This window comes from Perognathus longimembris, chromosome 5 (assembly GCF_023159225.1).
Source record: "Perognathus longimembris pacificus isolate PPM17 chromosome 5, ASM2315922v1, whole genome shotgun sequence".
Taxonomy (NCBI): Eukaryota; Metazoa; Chordata; class Mammalia; order Rodentia; family Heteromyidae; genus Perognathus; species Perognathus longimembris.
The window spans coordinates 50874082-50893617 of NC_063165.1; the positions used below are offsets into that span (position 1 = coordinate 50874082).

At 41.4% G+C, this 19536-nt stretch overlaps 1 protein-coding gene across 6 annotated transcripts in view; it reads right to left on the reverse strand.

Annotated features, from left to right (window-relative positions):
• Positions 1–2261: 2261 nt before the first annotated feature.
• Positions 2262–19536, reverse strand: part of Lrch3 (leucine rich repeats and calponin homology domain containing 3) — a 103965-nt gene continuing 86690 nt past the window's right edge. For 4 of the 6 annotated variants that reach the window (XM_048346840.1, XM_048346841.1, XM_048346844.1 and 1 more), the window contains 6 exons: positions 18002–18050; positions 16622–16729; positions 14421–14527; positions 13311–13448; positions 12332–12409; positions 2262–4168 (listed from right to left, as the gene is read on the reverse strand). In XM_048346840.1, the coding sequence (XP_048202797.1) occupies positions 4043–4168; positions 12332–12409; positions 13311–13448; positions 14421–14527; positions 16622–16729; positions 18002–18050 (606 nt within the window). In that variant the 3' untranslated portion in view covers positions 2262–4042. Of the gene's footprint in view, positions 4169–6486; positions 6784–7697; positions 8322–12331; positions 12410–13310; positions 13449–14420; positions 14528–16621; positions 16730–18001; positions 18051–19536 lie in introns of those variants that run through there. The other 2 variants (XM_048346843.1, XM_048346845.1) reach the window with 2 other exon arrangements.

A 19536-nucleotide genomic window follows, 5' to 3' on the forward strand; every position in this document is an offset into this window, starting at 1 on the left:
AAGGCTAGCACTCTCTCACAGCACCACTTCCAGTTTTTGAGTAGTCAGTTGGAGATAAGAGTCTCATGGGACTTTTCTGCCTGGGCTGGCTTCAAACTGCTACCCTCAGATTTCAGCCAGGTGAGTAGCTAGGATTTGAGGTAAGAGCCACCAGCACCTGGCTCACTTTATTTATTGTGGGGATATGAAGTGATATCTGGCCTAAAATCTTAGCATCCACAACCTCTCAATATTTTACATTTTTAGCTGGGTACTGGCTGTTCACACCTGTGATCCTAGCTACTCAGAAGGCTGAGATCTGAGGATTGCGGTTCAAAGCAAACCCAGGCAGGAAAGTCCATGAGACTCATCCCCAAATTAACCACCAGGAAACTGGAAGTGGTGCTGTGGCTTAAGTGGTAGGGCGCTAGCCTTCAGCTGAAGGGCTCAGGGACAGCACCCAAAGATTTTATATCTTGGGCTAAGGATAGCTCAGTGATAAGAACTATTTCATTAAAAAAGAATTTTTGTTATTATAATGGTGGTATACAGAGGAGACACAGTTAAAATTTTACTCTCTAGGGTAGGAAGCTTGAGGTATGTGAAAAGACCTAACCACGTGAGACATAATAAAGCTGTTTGCTTGTCATCCTTCCTCTTCTCTTAAAAAAAACAAATTACTCACAGGAGAAATCTATTGTTGATGTTATCTTTAAAGTTCTAGATGAATTTCCTGGGGCATACCCTACGTGGTTACTGTACATGATTTTGGTACACTAGATATTGTATATATGCCTACCTTATCTAGGGAAGGGAAAGAAAAATGAGGTGTAAGATATCACAAGAAATGTATTCACTGCCTTATTATGTAACTGTACCCCCTTTGCACAACACCTTGTCAATAAAAAATCCACTGGCTCATTCTTGCCTTGGTTAATCAAAACTGAATGCTGTGGGCTGCAAAAGCTTTTTTCACCACAGCATAGCTAGTAATGTCCAAGGGAACAGTGATCCTGCTATGTATTTAATAAAATAAGTCTTGCTATCTGTACTTCTTTAAGAAGTGAACTTCAATCTCAATGGCATATTTTAATAACACAAGTTTTAACTAGTAGGCCTTCAAGGAATTAGATGTTATTTCCTTGGGAACCATGGTTTAGGAAAAAACAATTTCAAATGATTACTACATGTTACTGAAGTATTAGCTTTTATTTTAACTTCAATGTGTAAGGTGGCATACAGGCAAATTAAAAAATAACATACGATGGAAGTGGTGCTATGGCTCAAGTGGTAGAACACTAGCCTCGAGCTGAAGAGCTCAGGGACAGCACCCAGACCCAGAGTTCAAGCCCCACAACTGACCTAAAAGAAACCAAACCATATGCAATATTGATATATTTATACTTAGAACTTACACAATATATTTACAGACATACAAATATAGGACAGTGTTTTACAAAATATTTTTCTAATTACATGTTTATAACATTTTTAGAAATAAAACGGAATCTGCTGTAAACCACCTCACTGCAGTGTGCATACAAATGGCCTCTAGGACTGGGAATGTGGCTTAGTGGTAGAGTGCTTGCCTAGCATGCATGAAGCCCTGGGTTCGATTCCTCAGTACCATATAAACAGAAAAGGCCAGAAGTGACGCTGTGGCTCAAGTGGAAGAGCACTAGCCTTGAGCAAAAGAAGCCCAAGGACAGTGCCCAGGCCCTGAGTTCAAGCCCCAGGACTGGCCAAAAAAAAAAAAAAAAGGCCTCTAAATATGCATGTGTTCCTTCATTTCTGTAACCATCAGTACTTTGTAAAAATTCATCAGACTCAGCAGCACAGGCACACATTAGTCACTGCTGACAGTAGAAAGCGAGAGGATTACAGACTCCTAGGTTGGCTGGAAAGGTGTATTTCAGAGCAATTAAGGAAAGTGTGCTGCTCCCAGGCCCTTTCCTCCTCTATGAAGGCTGGCCCTGGGCCCTCCCTGGAGCCGACCACAGACCTGCTTATCAGAGAGAACACTGTGTGGGGTGGGGTGTGAAGCAGGTGGGCTACTAAGGCTGAAGGGTAATCTCTGTGGGTGGCCTCCAGTGCTGGGAAGGCCACTGCACTGCAGCAGTCCAGGGACAACTGTGACAATGCCATCTTCGCTTTACATGGAGTCCAGCAAGGCTAAACATAAAACTGCTCTTGCCAGTTCAAAGGGTAACAGGAGACACTGAATAAATTCTCCATGAAATCATTTTTTACATGCTGACAGAAAAAATCAACATGGTATTTTCCCTTCACTAACAGCCAAAATGTACACCTTTTTTGGGGTAACAATTCAAATTTGAACTAGTTTTGATAAAAATACAATAGGATTTAATATTATGTGCACATTTTGAAAGAAGTTGCCATTTCTGCACTGGAAAATTTACAAGTGTAGCATTATGTAATATGTTCTGGACTTATTTCCTCACAAATATGTTAAAATCTTCAGAGATGGCTGTGACTAGAAGGAAAAATACCTAGAGAAATATACACAACTAAGTTCTAAATCAGTTCCACGCCAGCAGGTGTGTTTGGGAGTGTAAGTACACAGGGTCTGGTTCTGAGGCCCTTGGAGGACTAGGCTTTGAGCTCATGTCTTATGATTTTATACTTGGACAAAATGGCAATGCTCTCTGCAAGGAGGAGAAAACATGATTTTGCCCAGCTACTCAAAATGATTTTTACCCGAAGTTACTTGTGCTGACATGATAAAAAAAAACAACAAAAAACCGGGGGGGGGGGGCAATGTATGCATTGGTAAAGGAAATCCGTAAGTTAGCAACTACAGAAAAACCTATAGAATGAGTGTCTTGCTCTATTTATTTGGTTTACAAAGAGTGAAAACCAAAAGGTATTACTGACGTCTAAAAGGGGTCAAAGAAGGGAAGCCAATGTAGCTGAACTGGAAGAGAGGATCTTGACTCTTGCGTGAGCCCCTGGCCCTAGGACCCCCAAGGCCTGGTGTTGGTGCTGCGGCGGGCAGGCAAGCAGGGCTGGATAGACAGGAGGCCCGCTCTTCACATGCAGGACATGCTTCATTCAGCCAGGAAACTGGCAGCTACTTAAGGATGAGAAACTTGCTTTTCCTTCAGTCCCTTTGCTTGTTTCTGTGCTCTGCCACTGCCTGTTGTGCCTGGAGTGTGTGTGCAGGTCCAATGTCCTGAGAGCTACCCGGGAGAGGAGGGCTGCTCACAGGGGAATGCCTGTGAAGCCGAGGAGCACCTGTCACCGGGAGCCCATGCGTGCTTGCTACGGCAGGAAGACACACAGATGTTTCTATGCTAAAGATGCTGCACAGGCAGCTGGAATTGGAGGGAGGCCTAGAACACTGGCCTTAAATGCCAGTTTGTTTCTCTGCTGTACTATGCAAAATCTAGGCTATCATTATTACTTTTGTCTTGCCTCTGATAGAAAATTCAAAGCAAGCATAATGTAGCCTTTGGTTTATATGTGGATGAAAAATGCAGTAAGGGCAGCACCCCACAAACCCACCCAATTATCTGGCTTGGAACAATGGTCTTTTTACTACATCAACAGCACCTGGAGTGCCTGCTGGAAATGCAGATTTCCAGGCCCAGCTCTGGACCTACTTTAGAGTCAGCATTTTCAAAAGTGCTCTTGGAGAGTCTAATGCACAAGCATTTAGAAACCAGGGAACTCTAGATGTCTTGGGAACTGGTAAAGGTAATAGCACATCTGTGCCTTCAAGAGAGCTATCCGTCTGCGAGGGTGTTCACTCTGGAGATTAGCTGACTGTAGGAAAGCACAGCTTGTTTAGGCATCAGGGTTGGATTCTTAGCACTGACAAGTTTCACTTGAGAAAACCAACTGTGTCTTCATAAAAATAAATTCAGTGGAAATGGATTTAATCTCCCCTAAAATGGAGAAATGAAGTAAAACATTCCTGGTAGGACTCGTGGCCACAGTTCCAAGAACACAGAGCTTTGTTGAAGCAGCTGGCTGGCAGCAGCAGAGGTGTTGTCCTGCTCCTTGTTTTTGGCCAGGCCACAGCCCAGGGTCCTCGATGTCATTAAACAGCAGAGAGCTGCTGTGGCTGCTGCTTGGGTGGGGCAAGCTCCAGGAGAGCCTGGACCGTCATGGCAACCTGGCTCAAACCTTTCTCTTCTAAAATGTGGAGAGGCAAACATAATTGCTCCTGAAATGGGACAACGTAACAGAAAAACAAAAGAGAAAACAATGAACATCACAGAACTGAAAGGAAAAAAAGAAACATGTCCCTCTCCCTCATAAAAATCAAATGAGACCCAAGCAGTCAATCCCTGGAACCTGATCGCTGTTAATGTAAGGTAGACAGAGATGGCACCTGACACTCACTGTCACTTTATTAACACAACTCCAAGTACATACAGATCATTTGGAATACTGGAAAGTTGACAAGTGGCATATATTTATACATACAACAGAGGAAGAGCAATATAGTGAAAGTGATATCCTTTATCTCTGATAAAAAAAGAATGCACATCTGTAAAACAGGCAGGTGGAAAACAGAAAAACAATCCCAAGTTACCTGATGGCTCAGATCTTCAAGACACAACACAGATTTAACACAACTCAGATGTCATGGAAGGAAACATGTACAATCGGCATTATAATTCAGGGTGCTCAGCAGATCCCAAGAGGGGAGAGTGTATCCAGAGCTCAACATTCAGATATATTTGAAAACTGTCCCCTAATTTGGGTGATCCATAGCCCAATGTAAATTAGTTAAAAATCTCAATTATAAAAGTTAGAAACTAGGGCTGGGAATATGGCCTAGTGGTAAAGTACTTGCCTTGTAAAAGTTAGAAACTATACTTGAAAAAGTAAAGCATTTCATGTCCTCTAAAATTCAATGGATTAAATTATGCCAGAGAACTATTATGTGAGCTCAGTAACTAACATCTTAATTATCAATATATGACAAGTATTTACATGCTTGCTTAAGAAGTTCATCTTGTTTATTACCTCATCAATCTGGTGAATCCTTATAGGACAAAAAGGCAAATCTCAAAGCATAGGGGGTAGGGGTGGACGGTGAATCAAATTCAGGCCCTTGCACATCTAGGCAAACACTATACCAGTGAGCTACATTCCCAGCCTTATTTATTTATTGGAGACAGGCAGTCTCATTATGTTGCCCATGTAGGCCTAGAATTCATGATCTTCCTTGCCTCAGCCTCCCGAGTACTGGGATTACAGGCATATACCACCATGCCTGGATTCGCTTGATTATCTGCTGAAATAAAAATTCTGAAAGAAGAAATTGCTCTCAGAAAGCAGAATTCTGGTTCAAGCCTCGTGACTGACAAAAGAGATGATACATACTTATTAAGATAAATGGGGAGGGCGCTGTGGCTCCAGTGGTAGAGTGCTAGCCTTGAGCTGAAGAGCTTAGCGACAGCACCCAGGCCGAGTTCAAGCCCCATGACCAAAAAAAAAAAAAAAAAAGATAAATGGCTTTTCTTTGCATTCATAATATTAATCAGAGATTTTACAAAAGCAATTAAAATAAAAATATAGTAAGCATTTGTTTTTTGAGGCAGTAATTGGCACTTGCACTTAATTACCCTTTATTTAATACGCCCTACATTCAAACCCTAGTGCTACTCTATATCTTCCTCCCTCCAAAAAACAATGAAAAGGGCTGGGAATATGGCCTAGTGGTAAAGTGCCCGCCTCGTATACATGAAGCCCTGGGTTCGATTCCTCAGCACCACATATATAGAAAATAAAGCCAAAAGTGGCGCTGTAGCTCAAATGGTAGAGTGCTAGCCTTGGGCAAAAAGAAGCCAGGGACAGTGCTCAGGTCCTGAGTTCAAGCCCCAGGACTGGCATGGGGTTTTGCTCTGAGATGTTTTTTCTAGGCCTACTCTCAGCAGCTGTCTTCTCAGCAGCATCAGTGAGCAGACGACCAGCCCAGTGGTCTAGACATCCCTCAGAGATGGAGACCTTCCACACACATCCACTCTTCAGATGTGTTTCAAAAAATGTGGGCTGGGAATGTGGCCTAGTGGCAAGAGTGTTTACCTTGTATACATGAAGCCCTGGGTTTGACTCCCCAGCACCACATAAACAGAAAAGGCCAGAAGTGGTGCTGTGGCTCAAGTGGTAGAGTGCTAGCCTTAAGCAAAAAGAAGCCAGGGACAGTGCTCAGGGCCCTAGGACTGGCAAAAAGAAAAGAAAAGAAAAAAAAGCTACCATCATTCATGAGTGTGTGGATTTAAAAACCTCTGACAATAATCACTGACTCAGATACATCTTAAAAAATAAAACAAATGCAAGGTAGATGCTGGTGGCTCAAATCTGTAATCCTAGCTACTCTGGAGGCTGAGATCTGAGGGTCAGTTTGAAGGCAACCGGGCAGGAAAGCATGTGAAACTCTAATCTCCAACTAACCACCAAAGAGCTGGACTGGAACTGTGACTCATGAGGTAGAGCATTATTTATTTATTTTTTTTAGCACAAAAGCTCAGGGACAGCACCTAGGCCCCCAGTTCAATCCCCAGGGCAATCACAATAAATAAGTAAATGAATAAATACAAATGTATATCTCCAAACTCTGGAAGGCACTACTATGTAAAACTGAAGTCGTTTCTTTTTTCTTTCTTTTTAAAAATGTGTCCAGTGTTTTGGAATTAATGGTAAACAGTCTTTAGTTAAGAGCAATGAGATGCTCAGGCTAGATTGGACAAGAGAACTTCTTGTTCCTCAAACACTCCCTTCCTGCTTGGGTTCAGCAGTCCAGTTTTGTTAGCAGAGTTCAGAAGATTCCTGAAGGTTCACAAACCCCATTATGAGAACAGAGTGTAGGTGGAATTATATGGTAGAATAAGCACTAAGGGCCAGCTGCTTCCACACTAAGTGCTGTGAAGGTGGTGATGGTGTTCAGTGCTGTGGAGAGAGCCAAGGCTGCTGCCTAATGCACTGCCCACTGCCTGCTACTGTTCACAGAACCCTAGGAAACACCAAGGAAGGAGGGTTCAAGCATATAAGAAATTACATAAAGGGCTGGGGATATGGCCTAATGGCAAGAGCGCTTGCCTCGTATACATGAGGCCCTGGGTTCAATTCCCCAGCACCACATATACAGAAAATGGCCAGAAGTGGCGCTGTGGCTCAAGTGGCAGAGTGCTAGCCTTGAGCAAAGAGAAGCCAGGGACAGTGCTCAGGCCCTGAGTCCAAGCCCCAGGACTGGCCAAAAAACAAAAACAAAAACAAAAAAAAAAAAACAAAAAAAAACAAAAAAAAAAAAAAGAAATTACATAAAACGACAATTTGACATTCTAAGTAGGACTCTAAAAGCAAATCTCAGTTACAGGAAACAAGTAGTACATTCTGAAATGGTCATCTGCTTAAATGTACAGTTTTAAATGTTCCCACTAGGCTGAGAATGTAGGTTCAAGGGAACCTACATCATCCTTAAACTGAGAAGTCTCACTAAACTGAAGTAAGTAAAACTCAATGGCGTGTGCCTTCCAAGGTGCAGACTTCAAATCTGTAGACAGACAATTAAGGGTGGCCTTGGGGTTTCAAGGCAGAGATATAAGCGACAAAGAAGCAGCACTACTGGGCTTGACTCTTCAGTACTACAAAAACAGAAAAAGCTGCATGTCGTGCTGTGGCTCAAGTGGTAGAAGCTCGACAGTGCCCAGGCCTCAGGACTGGCAAAAAAAAAGCAGCAGCACCACTATTTTCCTTATGAACAACTCACAAGTTCAACACCTAGGCTGTGTTGAGGCATGAAAAATGAGCAGATGGGGGTTTATTGTATCATTTTTTGTATACTGTTTATATATAGATTCTGAGAACGGCTTCAGGATGGTGTTAGTAAAGATACAGCAGCAGTTAGCGTAAGAGGAACAAGAGCACAGTGCAGGAGAAGGGGTGCATTTCCAGGAGAGAAAACACTGGTCTTTTACTCCATATCATGTGATAGGCTGTTCCTCTGGACAGTAGACAGATCCTGAGGGAAGGATTTCATCTACTATATGGTTGCCCTTGGAGGAGGGGCTCAGGGGGAACACACATAAGTAACTCTGTATGCAAAACAAACCTCCTTTACCAAGCTTAGGAATGAGGTAGCAAATCACTGGCATGCAATCTTCTAGCTAGAGGGGAAAGATCCAGTAATAAAGCATACAGAGAGTTAACATTAAAGTACAGTAAAATGCCACGAAACCCAGAAGCTGGATAGACAGGGAAACAAAACTGGATTCTTCTGCATGTGCCCCCAGAGAAAGAAGTGTCTCAACAGTTCTTTTAACGCTGAGGTTTAGCTGAAGGATGTCGGAAGGGGAACAAAGATTGTCCTGTCCAGAGTGTGAGCAGGAAAGGAAAACAGAAAAACAAAGTCAGTGGATCAGAAATGCAGATTTGGGTATAGAATTCAGTATGATATTTCAATCACATTCAAAGATACACATCTTATAACATTTTAATTCTGACTAAAAAGAAAACACTGAAAAAACAAACTTTATTATAAAGTACAGAATGAAACTGGATTGTCAGTGACTAGCATGAACACCGAGAGTGCACTGAACAGAGCTGGATTTTTTTTTTTTTTTTTTTTTGCCAGTCCTGGGGCTTGACCTCCGGGCCTGAGTACTGTCCCTGGCTTCTTTTTGCTCAAGGCTAGCACTCTGCCACTTGAGCCACAGTGCCACATCTGGCCTTTTCTATATATGTGGTGCTGAGGAATTGAACCCAGGGCTTCATGCATATGAGGCAAGCACTCTTGCCACAAGGCCATATTCCCAGCCCAGAGCTGGAATCTGGCTTGCAGCTGTGAGAGACTGAGAATCAGGAGGGAAGTCTACTGTGGGAGGTCACCTCTCTCTCAAGTCTTCATGAGAAGCCAGATAAACCAAGAAGGTTCAGAGAATGAGGCAAGTCCAATCACCAGGGGAAAGTTTCCACCCAGAAGCCAAATGTACTGAACAAGTTGATGCTCCTCTAAAATAGGCAATGCTAGTCTCCAACTATGTCCAGCATGAATGTGAACAGAGAGGGGCATTAGAGAGCACTCAAGCCCACCATTTCATACATTAATAAATGAAAAGAGCCAGGTGTTAGTGGCTCATGCCTGTAAACCTAGCTACTCAGGAGGCTGAGAGCCAAGGATCATGGTTCAAAGCCAGCCTGGGCAGAAAAGTCCCCTACGAGCTTCTTATTTCCAATTAATCACTAAAAAACTGGAAGTAGAGCTGTGGCTCAAAATGGTAGAACACTAGCCTTGAGCAAGAAGAGCTCAGGGACAATGCCCAGGCCCTGAGTTCAAGCCCCATGACCACCACCACCACCAATTAAAAAAAAAAAAAAGAAATATAATTGGATTTGACAGCAAGGAAATACCTTTTAACATATAACATATAATAGATGTAGGATACTGGGTACAATTACAAGTTTTTCTTGCTCATCATAGTTTGTTTTTTTTTTTTTTTTTTGGCCAGTCCTGGGCCTTGGACTCAGGGCCTGAGCACTGTCCCTGGCTTCTTCCCGCTCAAGGCTAGCACTCCGCCACTTGAGCCACAGCGCCGCTTCTGGCCGTTTTCTGTATATGTGGTGCTGGGGAATCGAACCTAGGGCCTCGTGTATCCGAGGCAGGCACTCTTGCCACTAGGCTATATCCCCAGCCCCTCATCATAGTTTTTATAATACAATATCTTTAATAAAAACACAATAACAAAAATGAATACCAGTGTATTACTCACCCTCATCAGAGATGTTTTTAGCAGCAAATTCTTAGTGTTTCCTTCACAATGTAACTTGTATAAAACTTTAAAAAGTTGTACTGAAGGGAAACTGATGCCTTCATACATATTATCTGGGCATGGAATCGGATACATATTTGTACTATTAAGGTTCTTGATTTTATATTTTAAAAGCAATCATGATTACCTCCCTGTTTTTTTTTTTTTTTTCTTTTGCCAGTCTTCCTGGCTTCTTTTTCCTCAAGGCTAGCACTCTGCCACTTGAGCTACAGCTCCATTTCTGGCTTTTTCTATATATGTAGTGCTGAGGAATTGAACCTAGGGCTTCATATATGCAAGGCAAGTGCTCTACCACTAGGCCATATTCCCAGCCCACCTCCCTGCTTTTTAAAGGTAAAGAACAAGTGGGGTGCTTTAAAAGAGGCTAGAGTACCCAGCAGCTGGGGAGAAAAGGGAAGGTAGAAGGCTCTTTCTTCCATGACACAGGGACCTGAGAATGCTAGTCTGAACATTCAGGTTTGTAGGTTTATTCCTTTTCCTTCATTCTGTTTAGACAAATGATTAGCTTTTAGCAGAAGTGGTACATAGTGGGAAGCCGCTGAAAAGAGGTAGTGGTGGTGGTGGTGGTGGTGGTGGTGGTGACTTGGGTGGAAGACAAAATGGGGAGAGAGGTAGTCTGGGTGGAATGCCCACTTCCTCCTCTTTAGGGTAAGAAAGCAGGAAGAATGTGTCAAGAATCCCAGTCTAACCACTCTGGAAAGTGACCTATTAACAACTGTATTTTCCTCTCTCTGTACCTGCCTTCATATATCATAGTTCTGGTGAAAAGAAGCAAGGAGCTGGCCTATAATAAATGTTATCAGCCACTACTTGGGAAATGCTCACTTCAATCATGTTTTAAGGTATATTAGTGCCTGATGGCAGGAATATCCTGAAAAATTCCAGGTTAAGGACTTTAAATATGAGATGATGTTTCTGTAAAGCCACTAAGCAGATAAGATGTCCACAAAAGTTGGTAAGACCTGTTTATTTGCTATTAGTTATTTTTAGGTAGGCACTACCTGGTGCCCTGTATAGCTAGGATGAAAGAAAGGGGTTTCATTAACTTTTTGCTGAGGCTGGCAAATGGTGGTTCTTGAATGGTGGTTCTTCTAATCTCCACCTCCAAAGCACCTGGGATTATAAGTATGTATCACTATACCCTGGTCCAACATTGAGGGTTTTTTGTTTGCTTTGTTTTGTGCTAGCTAGTACTGGGGCTTGAACTCAGGGCTCAGGGCCTTAAGCTTTTATTTGGCTTTTTTTCTCAAGCATGGTGTTCCATCACTTGAACTGCACGTACTCCATGTCTAGCCTGTTTCTGGCTAACTAAGGTAAGAGTCATGGACTTTTCTGCAGTGACATGAAATACTCAGATCTCTGTTACCTGAGTAGCTAGAATTGCAGGTGTAAGCTACAGGTGCCAGGCCAATATTGAATTGACACCTAATCAAAAAGGTGATACACACACATAAATACTTTTTATTTATTTTTGCCGGTCTTGGGGCTTAAACTCTGGGCTTAAATGCTGTCCTTAAGCTTCTTTATGTTCAAGGCTAGCACTCTACCACTTGAGCCACAGCTCCACTTCTGGCTTTTTCTGTTTTTCTGAGTAGTTTATTGGAGATAAGAGTCTCAAGGACTTTCCTGCCTGGGCTGGCTTTGATCTGTGATCTCAGCTCTCAGCTTCCTGAGAAGGTAGGATTACAGGAATGAACCACTGGCTTTATACATACATACATGCATACATATGGGGGGGGGGTAGTGATTGGAGGACTGTAGTTCAAGGCTAGCCTCAGCAAAACATAAGTGAAAACCTCCATTTTAACAGGCTGAGTGTGGTGGACAGGCCTGTAATCTCAGGTATAGGGAAGGAACAGGCAGGAGGATCTTGATCTAAGGCCAGCCTCAGATACAAATAAAGATGTCTGGTTTCAGTTTGCATTTTTGCTGGTTAATTAGAGCTTGGAATCTCAGGATTTTCTGCCTCTACTGGTTTCAAACCCTGATGCTCCTGGTCTTACCCCTCTGAGGACCTAGAATTAATAGGCATGAGCCATCAGCATTCAGCTCTAACTAAAGCATTCTTAATCTAAGGTGTTCATGTTTAGAAAGAATAGATTGTGTTGTGTCTGCAGTTGTACCCAAGTCAAGCAGCTAACAAGGATGTTTCGGTAGGTAATCATTTTTCATTAATTATTGCAATATAATTAGATACATATGTTTATGATTTCTTTGCAAGGTGTGTGGAAATAAGAAAACTGTATTGATCAAAAGATACTGACTGACTTGTAACACAACATCACATGAATAATGATCAAATTAGTCCGGGGGGAGGGGGGGAGTGGGAATGAGGGAGGAGGTAACAAACAGTACAAGAAATGTATCCAATGCCTAACGTATGAAACTGTAACCGCTCTGTATATCAGTTTGACAATAAAAATTAAAAAAAAAAATTAGTCCAGGGCTAGTCCTAATAAAATTTGAGACTTGGATTTCTGATTTTTAGGGCAATAATATCTAAGTCAGTATAAGCAACACACACACCCAAAAATGAGTAAGTTTATTACCTGAGGTACACCAATTTTTCTGCAAGCTTCTAGGAAATTCTCCACATTTCTTCTGCACTTAGCCATTGTTAATTTAGGCTGCAACAAGCAAAGAAAGGAAGGAAACTGTGTTAGCCAGCAAAAGTTTAAAATTTTTACAGGTAAAAAAAATTCTTTTTGCAGTTGCTTCATGTACAATTCTGCACTCTGCTGACTCGGGGATCAATGAATCTTTTCTTAAGGAACTGGATAATAAATGTCTGTCCTGAAAGTCTTAAGGACTGCTGTAACTGCCCAATTCTGCCAGGACTGTGAATGCAACTACACATGTGTAAACAAGTGAGGGGATGTCCTAAAAGATCTGACTTATGGAAACACAGTATGTGTAGGACTTTGCCATCCATGCTGTAGATGTTTTGCTTTGGTTTAGTAAGGTAAATGCTAAGCAGAGACATTTTAGCGGGGGAGTATAATTTTTTTTTCAAGTTAAAGAAAATACACACAAGAAAATTTGGAAGATAAGCAACAAAATGTATTATTCCACAGCTCACTATTCAAATATAGCCACAATTAAATATGGTTTATTTTATTTTACTCTATTATTATTTTTATCTTTATTTTTTGGTGCTAGAAATAGGCAAGGCATGGAGTTTGTACCCTTTCACTCTTATTGACTTTTTTCCAGTTATGGCTAGTGCTTTCCCACTTGAACCACAGCTCCACTGCTGGTTAATTGGTGGTAAGAGTCTCACAGACATTTTGGCCCTGCCTGGCTCTGAACCGTAATTTTTACATCTCATCCTCCTGGGTAGTGAGGATTACAGGCATGAGCCACTGGCACTCATTTGTAATCATCTTTATGTGTTTCTCTTTTTTGTAGAGGAGACCAAGAAGGCAGACATGGTCTTCTATGTCTGTGTCCCTGACATCCAGGATAGTGACTGCTACTGTGCTAATACGTTTAGTGAACCGCCAATGCTTGTTGACACTGTGAACTTACCACAGCTGGTGAGGGAACGTGAATACTTGGGACAGATCGAGGCCGTACATGATTGGCCAAATGGCAAAGAACAACACCATCAGTTAGAGCTGCTCCGAGATCACAAGGCAGAGACACTTTTAACCGGTACTCAATGTGCTGCAGAACAGGAAAGCATGTGATTAAAACAAAGGACAGGACAGAGTTATAAGCAAGATGCCCAAATAAAACCCAGAGAAAAAGGAAATAACACGTACCATACTTAAGGGGTTCCAACATGTGTGTGTGTGTGTGTGGGTGGGTGTGTGTACATGCAGCTAGGCCACAGTGGTACATATATAATAGAAATTTATATGCAATGTTCTGATAAAAAAACACTAAATTCTCTTAATCCCAAAATCTCTCACCACATATATGTAATATGCTCATATACATGTTTACATGCATATACATTTTTATCAATTTTTCTTTGAAATGTGGTCTTACTATGTAGCCCTGGCTGGCCTTGAATTTACAATCTTCCTTCCTTCCCTCCCTCCCTTCTTCCCACACTCCCTCCCTCCCTCCTTCACTCCCTCCCTCCCTCCTTCCCTCCCTCCCTCCATCCCTTCCACCTCTTCCCTCTCTTTTCTGGTGCTGGGTCTTAAACTCAGAGCCAAGGACTGTGTCCTGGCTTTTTTACTCAAGGCTGGCACTCTACCACTTGAGCCAAGCCGCAGCTCCACTTCCAACTTTTTGGTGATTAACTGGAGGTAAAAATCCTGCAGACTTTCCTGCCCAGGCTGGCATCAAGCTGTAGTCCTCAGATCTCAGCCTTGAGTAGGTAGGAACATAGGTGTGAGCCACCAGTGCCTGGCCCAAGATTTCTTTATAATATAAAGCATAAGGGAAAGGAAAAGATTTTTAAATGAGCAGGGCCAGGATGTTAGCTTTCAGAATAGCCCAATTCATTATTGCAGAAAAAGTTGAAAGTTTTCTTAGTGGTAAAATTTCTTTTACTTTCCTCACAAAACATACCAAATGGACACTTACTGATTTTAGAAAAACTCTACATTAAATGAACTAGTGATTACAGGATTATGGACTACAGCAGTAGACTGAAAACATGTAATTCAAAGGTAATGTACATACTTTCCGCAGCTGATCTATTAATTTCAGCTCTTCTTCTCTCTGTCTAGTTAAAGAGTCTGTAGAATCAGTGGTAGGTGCAGAAGATGGGAGAAGGGGTGAGGCATGACCTAGAAAAATAGCCATATATAAGACAGAAAGGTGACTGCCAGTGTGATTACCCATATGTCTGACAGCCTCCTTGAAAGCACATCATTTCCTACTTTCTGGAATCTTTTTTTTTTTTTTGCCAGTCCTGGGGCTGGAACTCAGGGTCTGAGCACTGTTCCTGGCTTCTTTTTGCTTAAGGCCAGCACTCTACCACTTAAGCCACAATGTCACTTCCAGCTTTTTCTATATATGTGGTGCTGAGGAATTGAACTCAGGGCTTCATGTATATGAGGCGAGCACTCTACCACTAGGCCATGTTCCCAGCCCTTCATTTTGTCTTTTTAATGGTAAAGTTTAGATACATACAAAAATGGCAGAATGGGGTTGGGGATATGGCCTAGTGGCAAGAGTGCCTGCCTCATATATATGAGGACCTGCGTTCGATTCCCCAGCACCACATATACAGAAAATGGCCAGAAGTGGCGCTGTGGCTCAAGTGGCAGAGTGCTAGCCTTGAGCAAAAAGAAGCCAGGGACAGTGCTCAGGCCCTGAGTCCAAGCCCCAGGATTGGCCAAAAAAAAAAAAAAAAAAAAAAAAAAAAAAAAAAAAAAGGCAGAATGGTATTAAAAAGTAGGATATTTTCATTATCCATTTGGCTGAATTGCTTTTTTGATTATAGCTATTTAAATGTTTTTATTGAAAAATTCCATGTAGAATTTTCCTTTTTTTTTTCTGTTTGTTGGTTGTGGGGCTTGAACTCTGGGCGTGGGCGCTGTCCCTGAGCCCTCAGCTCCAGGCTAGTGCTGGACCACTAGAGCCATAGCACCACTTCCGGTTTTTTGGTGATTAATTAGAGATAAGAGCTTTCCTGCCTGGGCTGGCTTTGAACTGTGATCCCAGGTAATTAGGATTATAAGCGTGAACAACTGACATGCAGCTCCACGAAGAATTTTCCACACAGAAAATTACACAAATAATAAGCACCGTAATAATAAGTAAAACACAAATGTCTAGAAATGAAACCTTAGCTATACCCAAATTTCTGACCATGTTTCTTACCCATACCCACAAGCTATGAGAGTCCAAACATCAAACACTATGGACTAGTTTGTCCATATTGAATTCTTGCTTTGTGTCTGGTTTCTTTTGATCTATATCGTGAGAACTAGCTACATTGCTGTATATAGTAGTTTATTCATTCTCTTTACTGTATGATATTCCATTGTATAGAAATAATCATTCATATACCCATTCTACTGATGGATAATGAATATGGATATATTACGAATAATGCTGCTGTGAATGCTTTTGTATGCATATATGTTTTGGTATAAATCTGTGCATATTTCAAACATGTTTTGGGACAACGTCTCACTGTGTAACCCGGGCTAGCCTTGAACCATAGCCATACAAGTGACTCAGCCTTCCAAGTGCAGACATGTACCACTACACCCAGTCTTGTTCCAATATTTTAAAATATGTTCTCAGAATCTCTTAGCAAACTTACTAACCAAAACAAATTTAAATAAGATGCTCCTCACTTAATGCCAGTGAGATAATTTACAAACACCTGTGGAGTTTAAAAGCTTTCTTCTTCTTTTTTTTTTTTTTTGCTGGCCCTGGGCTTGAACTCTGGGCCTGGGCGCTGTCTCTGAGCCTTTTGTTCAAGGCTAAGGCTTTACTGCTAGAGCCACAGCCCCACTTTCAGTTTTTTCTGTGATTAATTGGAGATAAAAGTCTTATGGAGCTGGGTGCTGGTGGCTCACACCTGTAATCCTAGCTACTCAGGAGGCTGAGTTCTGAGCATCTCAGCTTGAAGCCAGCCTGGGCAAGAAAGTCTGTGCCACTCTTAACTCCAATAAACTATTCAGAAAAAAGCTAGAAGTGGCGCTGTGACTCAAATGGTAGAGTGCTAGCCTTAAGCACAAAGAGGCTCAGGGACAGTGCTTAGGCCCGGGAGTTCAAGCACATGGACTGGCAAAAAAAAAAAAAAAAAAAACGCCTCCCCTGCTTGGGCTGGCTTTGAACTGCCACACTCAGTGTGACCTTGGGATGTAAAAGCCTCCACCCCCACTCCCAGTCCTGCTTCACCAATTGAAGTCAGTCCTACCTACCTTTATTTGTTTCGGCTCTAACAGCTCCTCGGAAAAGAAAGCTTTCAGGGCGTGGAAGCTGGTTTCTCTGGGTAGCAGCAGGAAGAGGATATGCAGGGGAATGGTGAACTAAATCAGCATGGAGAAGCAATGTGAGTCATGGGGTGAAAGCACATTAAATACCAGATAGACATGGCATGGTAATCATAGACGATCTTGTTTACTTACAACTTAGAACAGAAAAGTGATCAAATCAGAGAGGCATATATGTGTTTTTACAATTCTTTTTGTGGTTGGTTGTGGGGCTTGAATTCAGGGCCTACACACTGTCGCTAAACTCTTTTGCTCAAGGCTAGTGCTTTACCACTTTGAGCCACAGCACCAGTTCAGGTTTCTGGTGGTTTATTGGAGTTAAACATCTTATGGCCTTTCCTGCCAGGGCTGGCTTTGAACCTCAATCCTCAGATCTCAGTCTTCTTCTGAGTAGTTACAATTACAAGCATGAGCCACCAGCATCCAACTGTTCTTTAAATTCAATACTTTTGGTATAACAATGAAGAATAAATGTTAATATACTGAACAGTCTCATCTCCTGCAAGCCTACAGCCTACTCTCTCAAGCTCAAATGTTCTTATCAAATGGCTAAATAGTTGAATTAAAAAATAGTAAATGTTTAATTTTGTGGTTGTTTTTTTTTTTTGTTGGTGGGGCTTGAACTCTGGGCCTGGGCGCTGTCTCAGAGTTCTTCAGCTTAAGGCTAGCGCTCTACCACTTGAGTCACAGTGCCACTTCTAGTTTTCTAATGGCTAACTGGAGATAAGTGTCTCATGGACTTTCCTACCTGGGCTGGCTCAATCCTCAGATCTCAGTGTTCTGAGTAGCTAGGATTATAGGTAAGAGCTACCGGTGCCCAACTGATTTCTAAACTAAACTACAAAAACTACAACAACCTACAGGGTTCAGAGATGTTGTTCAAGTGGCAGTATTCCTGTTTAGTAAACTTGAGGCCTTCAGTTCAATGTCTAGTACCACCAAAAAACAAAAACAAAACCAACCCTCCCCACCAAACAAAACAAAATAAAGGAGCCAATGTTCTCTAGGAAGTAAAATTCTGATGAAAAAATTTATCTTCCTGAGGGTTTATGGTGGCTCATGCCTTAATCCCAGCATTCGGAAGGTTGAAGCAAGAGGACCATGAATTCTCAGGCCAGTGTGTGCTATACAGTGAGATCTTGTCTCAAAAAGCAAAGAAAATAATTTATGACCTTCATATAGTTAATTGCACTTAAAAAACAATTTGTTATTATTAAGGTGTTATACTGAGGGGTTGCCATTTCATAAGCCAGGTAATGAGTACATTTCTCTTTGGACAATGGTTAATTGCACTTTTATGTCTATTACCTGTTTCTGTTGTAGGCAAACTTGATTTGGCATTTGATCTGTCATCACCCTGTGGAGAACAGAGATAACAACAATAATTCATATTGTTCAAAAGGAGATACTTCCCATATTCATGGCAACCTTACAAGTATAAATGAAAAGCCCATGCAACCTTCTTTCAGAATTAAGTCTAGATATGAAAGTTTGGCAAAATGAATTTATTTTGTGCCTTAAAAAAACACAAACTTTTTACTTAGTTATATTTATGTAAAGCAATCTCTAATTAGAGTCCCACTGTATACAAGACTTTCTGAAGACTGAAAAATGTTCAACATCAAGCAAAATTTTTTACTGATAATATACAGAAAAGAGGAAAGAACTTATATTCTACTAGCATTTTTCTGGAATACTTTCTATTTTGTCCTCTATAGAGTAAAATTTAATCTTCAAAAAAAGTGATTTGCATTTCTTCATTTGATTTAGAAAATATGGCCAAAAGATGCTAGATGAGGGCTGGGGATATAGCTCAGGGATACAAAGTTTGTCTAGCATGTAAAAGGTTTGGGATCAATCCCAGTACCCTAAAAAAAGATAAAAATAAAAATAAAAATAAAATTGGTATGCTTCCTAGAACAATATTCAAAGACAGGATGTTTTCAATTCATTGGCCAAAAGAACAGAAAAGTAGCTAAACTGATATAAAATTTACCAACAAAAAGCAAAAATGTGGTTACGTTCACTGAAGAAACAATAGTGGTTGCTTGAATTAGATGTGGATACTTGGCAGGGGAGTAGAGGCTAGAATAACAATGCAATACATTTTCAGGCCTTGACATCGGATTGAATTTAAATATACGACAACTAAGATATTTCCAAGCTAAAGATGATTTTTAAACTAACACACAATGTGTTTCCCCCTTTAGTCTCCACATTTTCCAGAAATTTAGTATCTCTAGTTAAATTTGGGTCAGATGAAATTAATGGTAATTATAACTGCTTAACAATAAGCCACCCTGTTGAGAATACTCTTGGACAGATCTAGTGACAATTTTCTGGTAATGATTCTTTAGTTTGATCACTCATGAGCTGAACATTAAGATTTTTTGTTTTGCTGGTCATAGGGCTTCAACTCAGGGGCCTGGGTGCTGTCCTTGAGTCTCTTTGTGCTCAAGGCCTAGCATTCTACCACTTGAGCCACAGTACCACTTCTGGCGTTTTCTGAGTAGTTTATTGGAGCTAAGAGACTCATGAACTTTTCTGCCTTGGCTGGCTTCTAAGTGCGATCCTCAGATCTCAGCCTCCTGAGTAGCTAGGATTACAGGTGTGAGCCACGGAAGCCTGGCAAGATTAGGACTTTAAACATAAGCTGTACTTACTAAGGAAACAGCTCAAACAGTAGAGTACATGCCTTGTAAAATGTAACCTGTACTCCAAGTAAAGCAGTGAATTACATTCCCAATGACAAAGTCATGCTTATTAAAGATCAGAGAGGCATATAAAGCTGGAAGGGGAGGTGTGGCTCAAATGGTAGAGCACCAGCCATGGGCAAAAGAAGC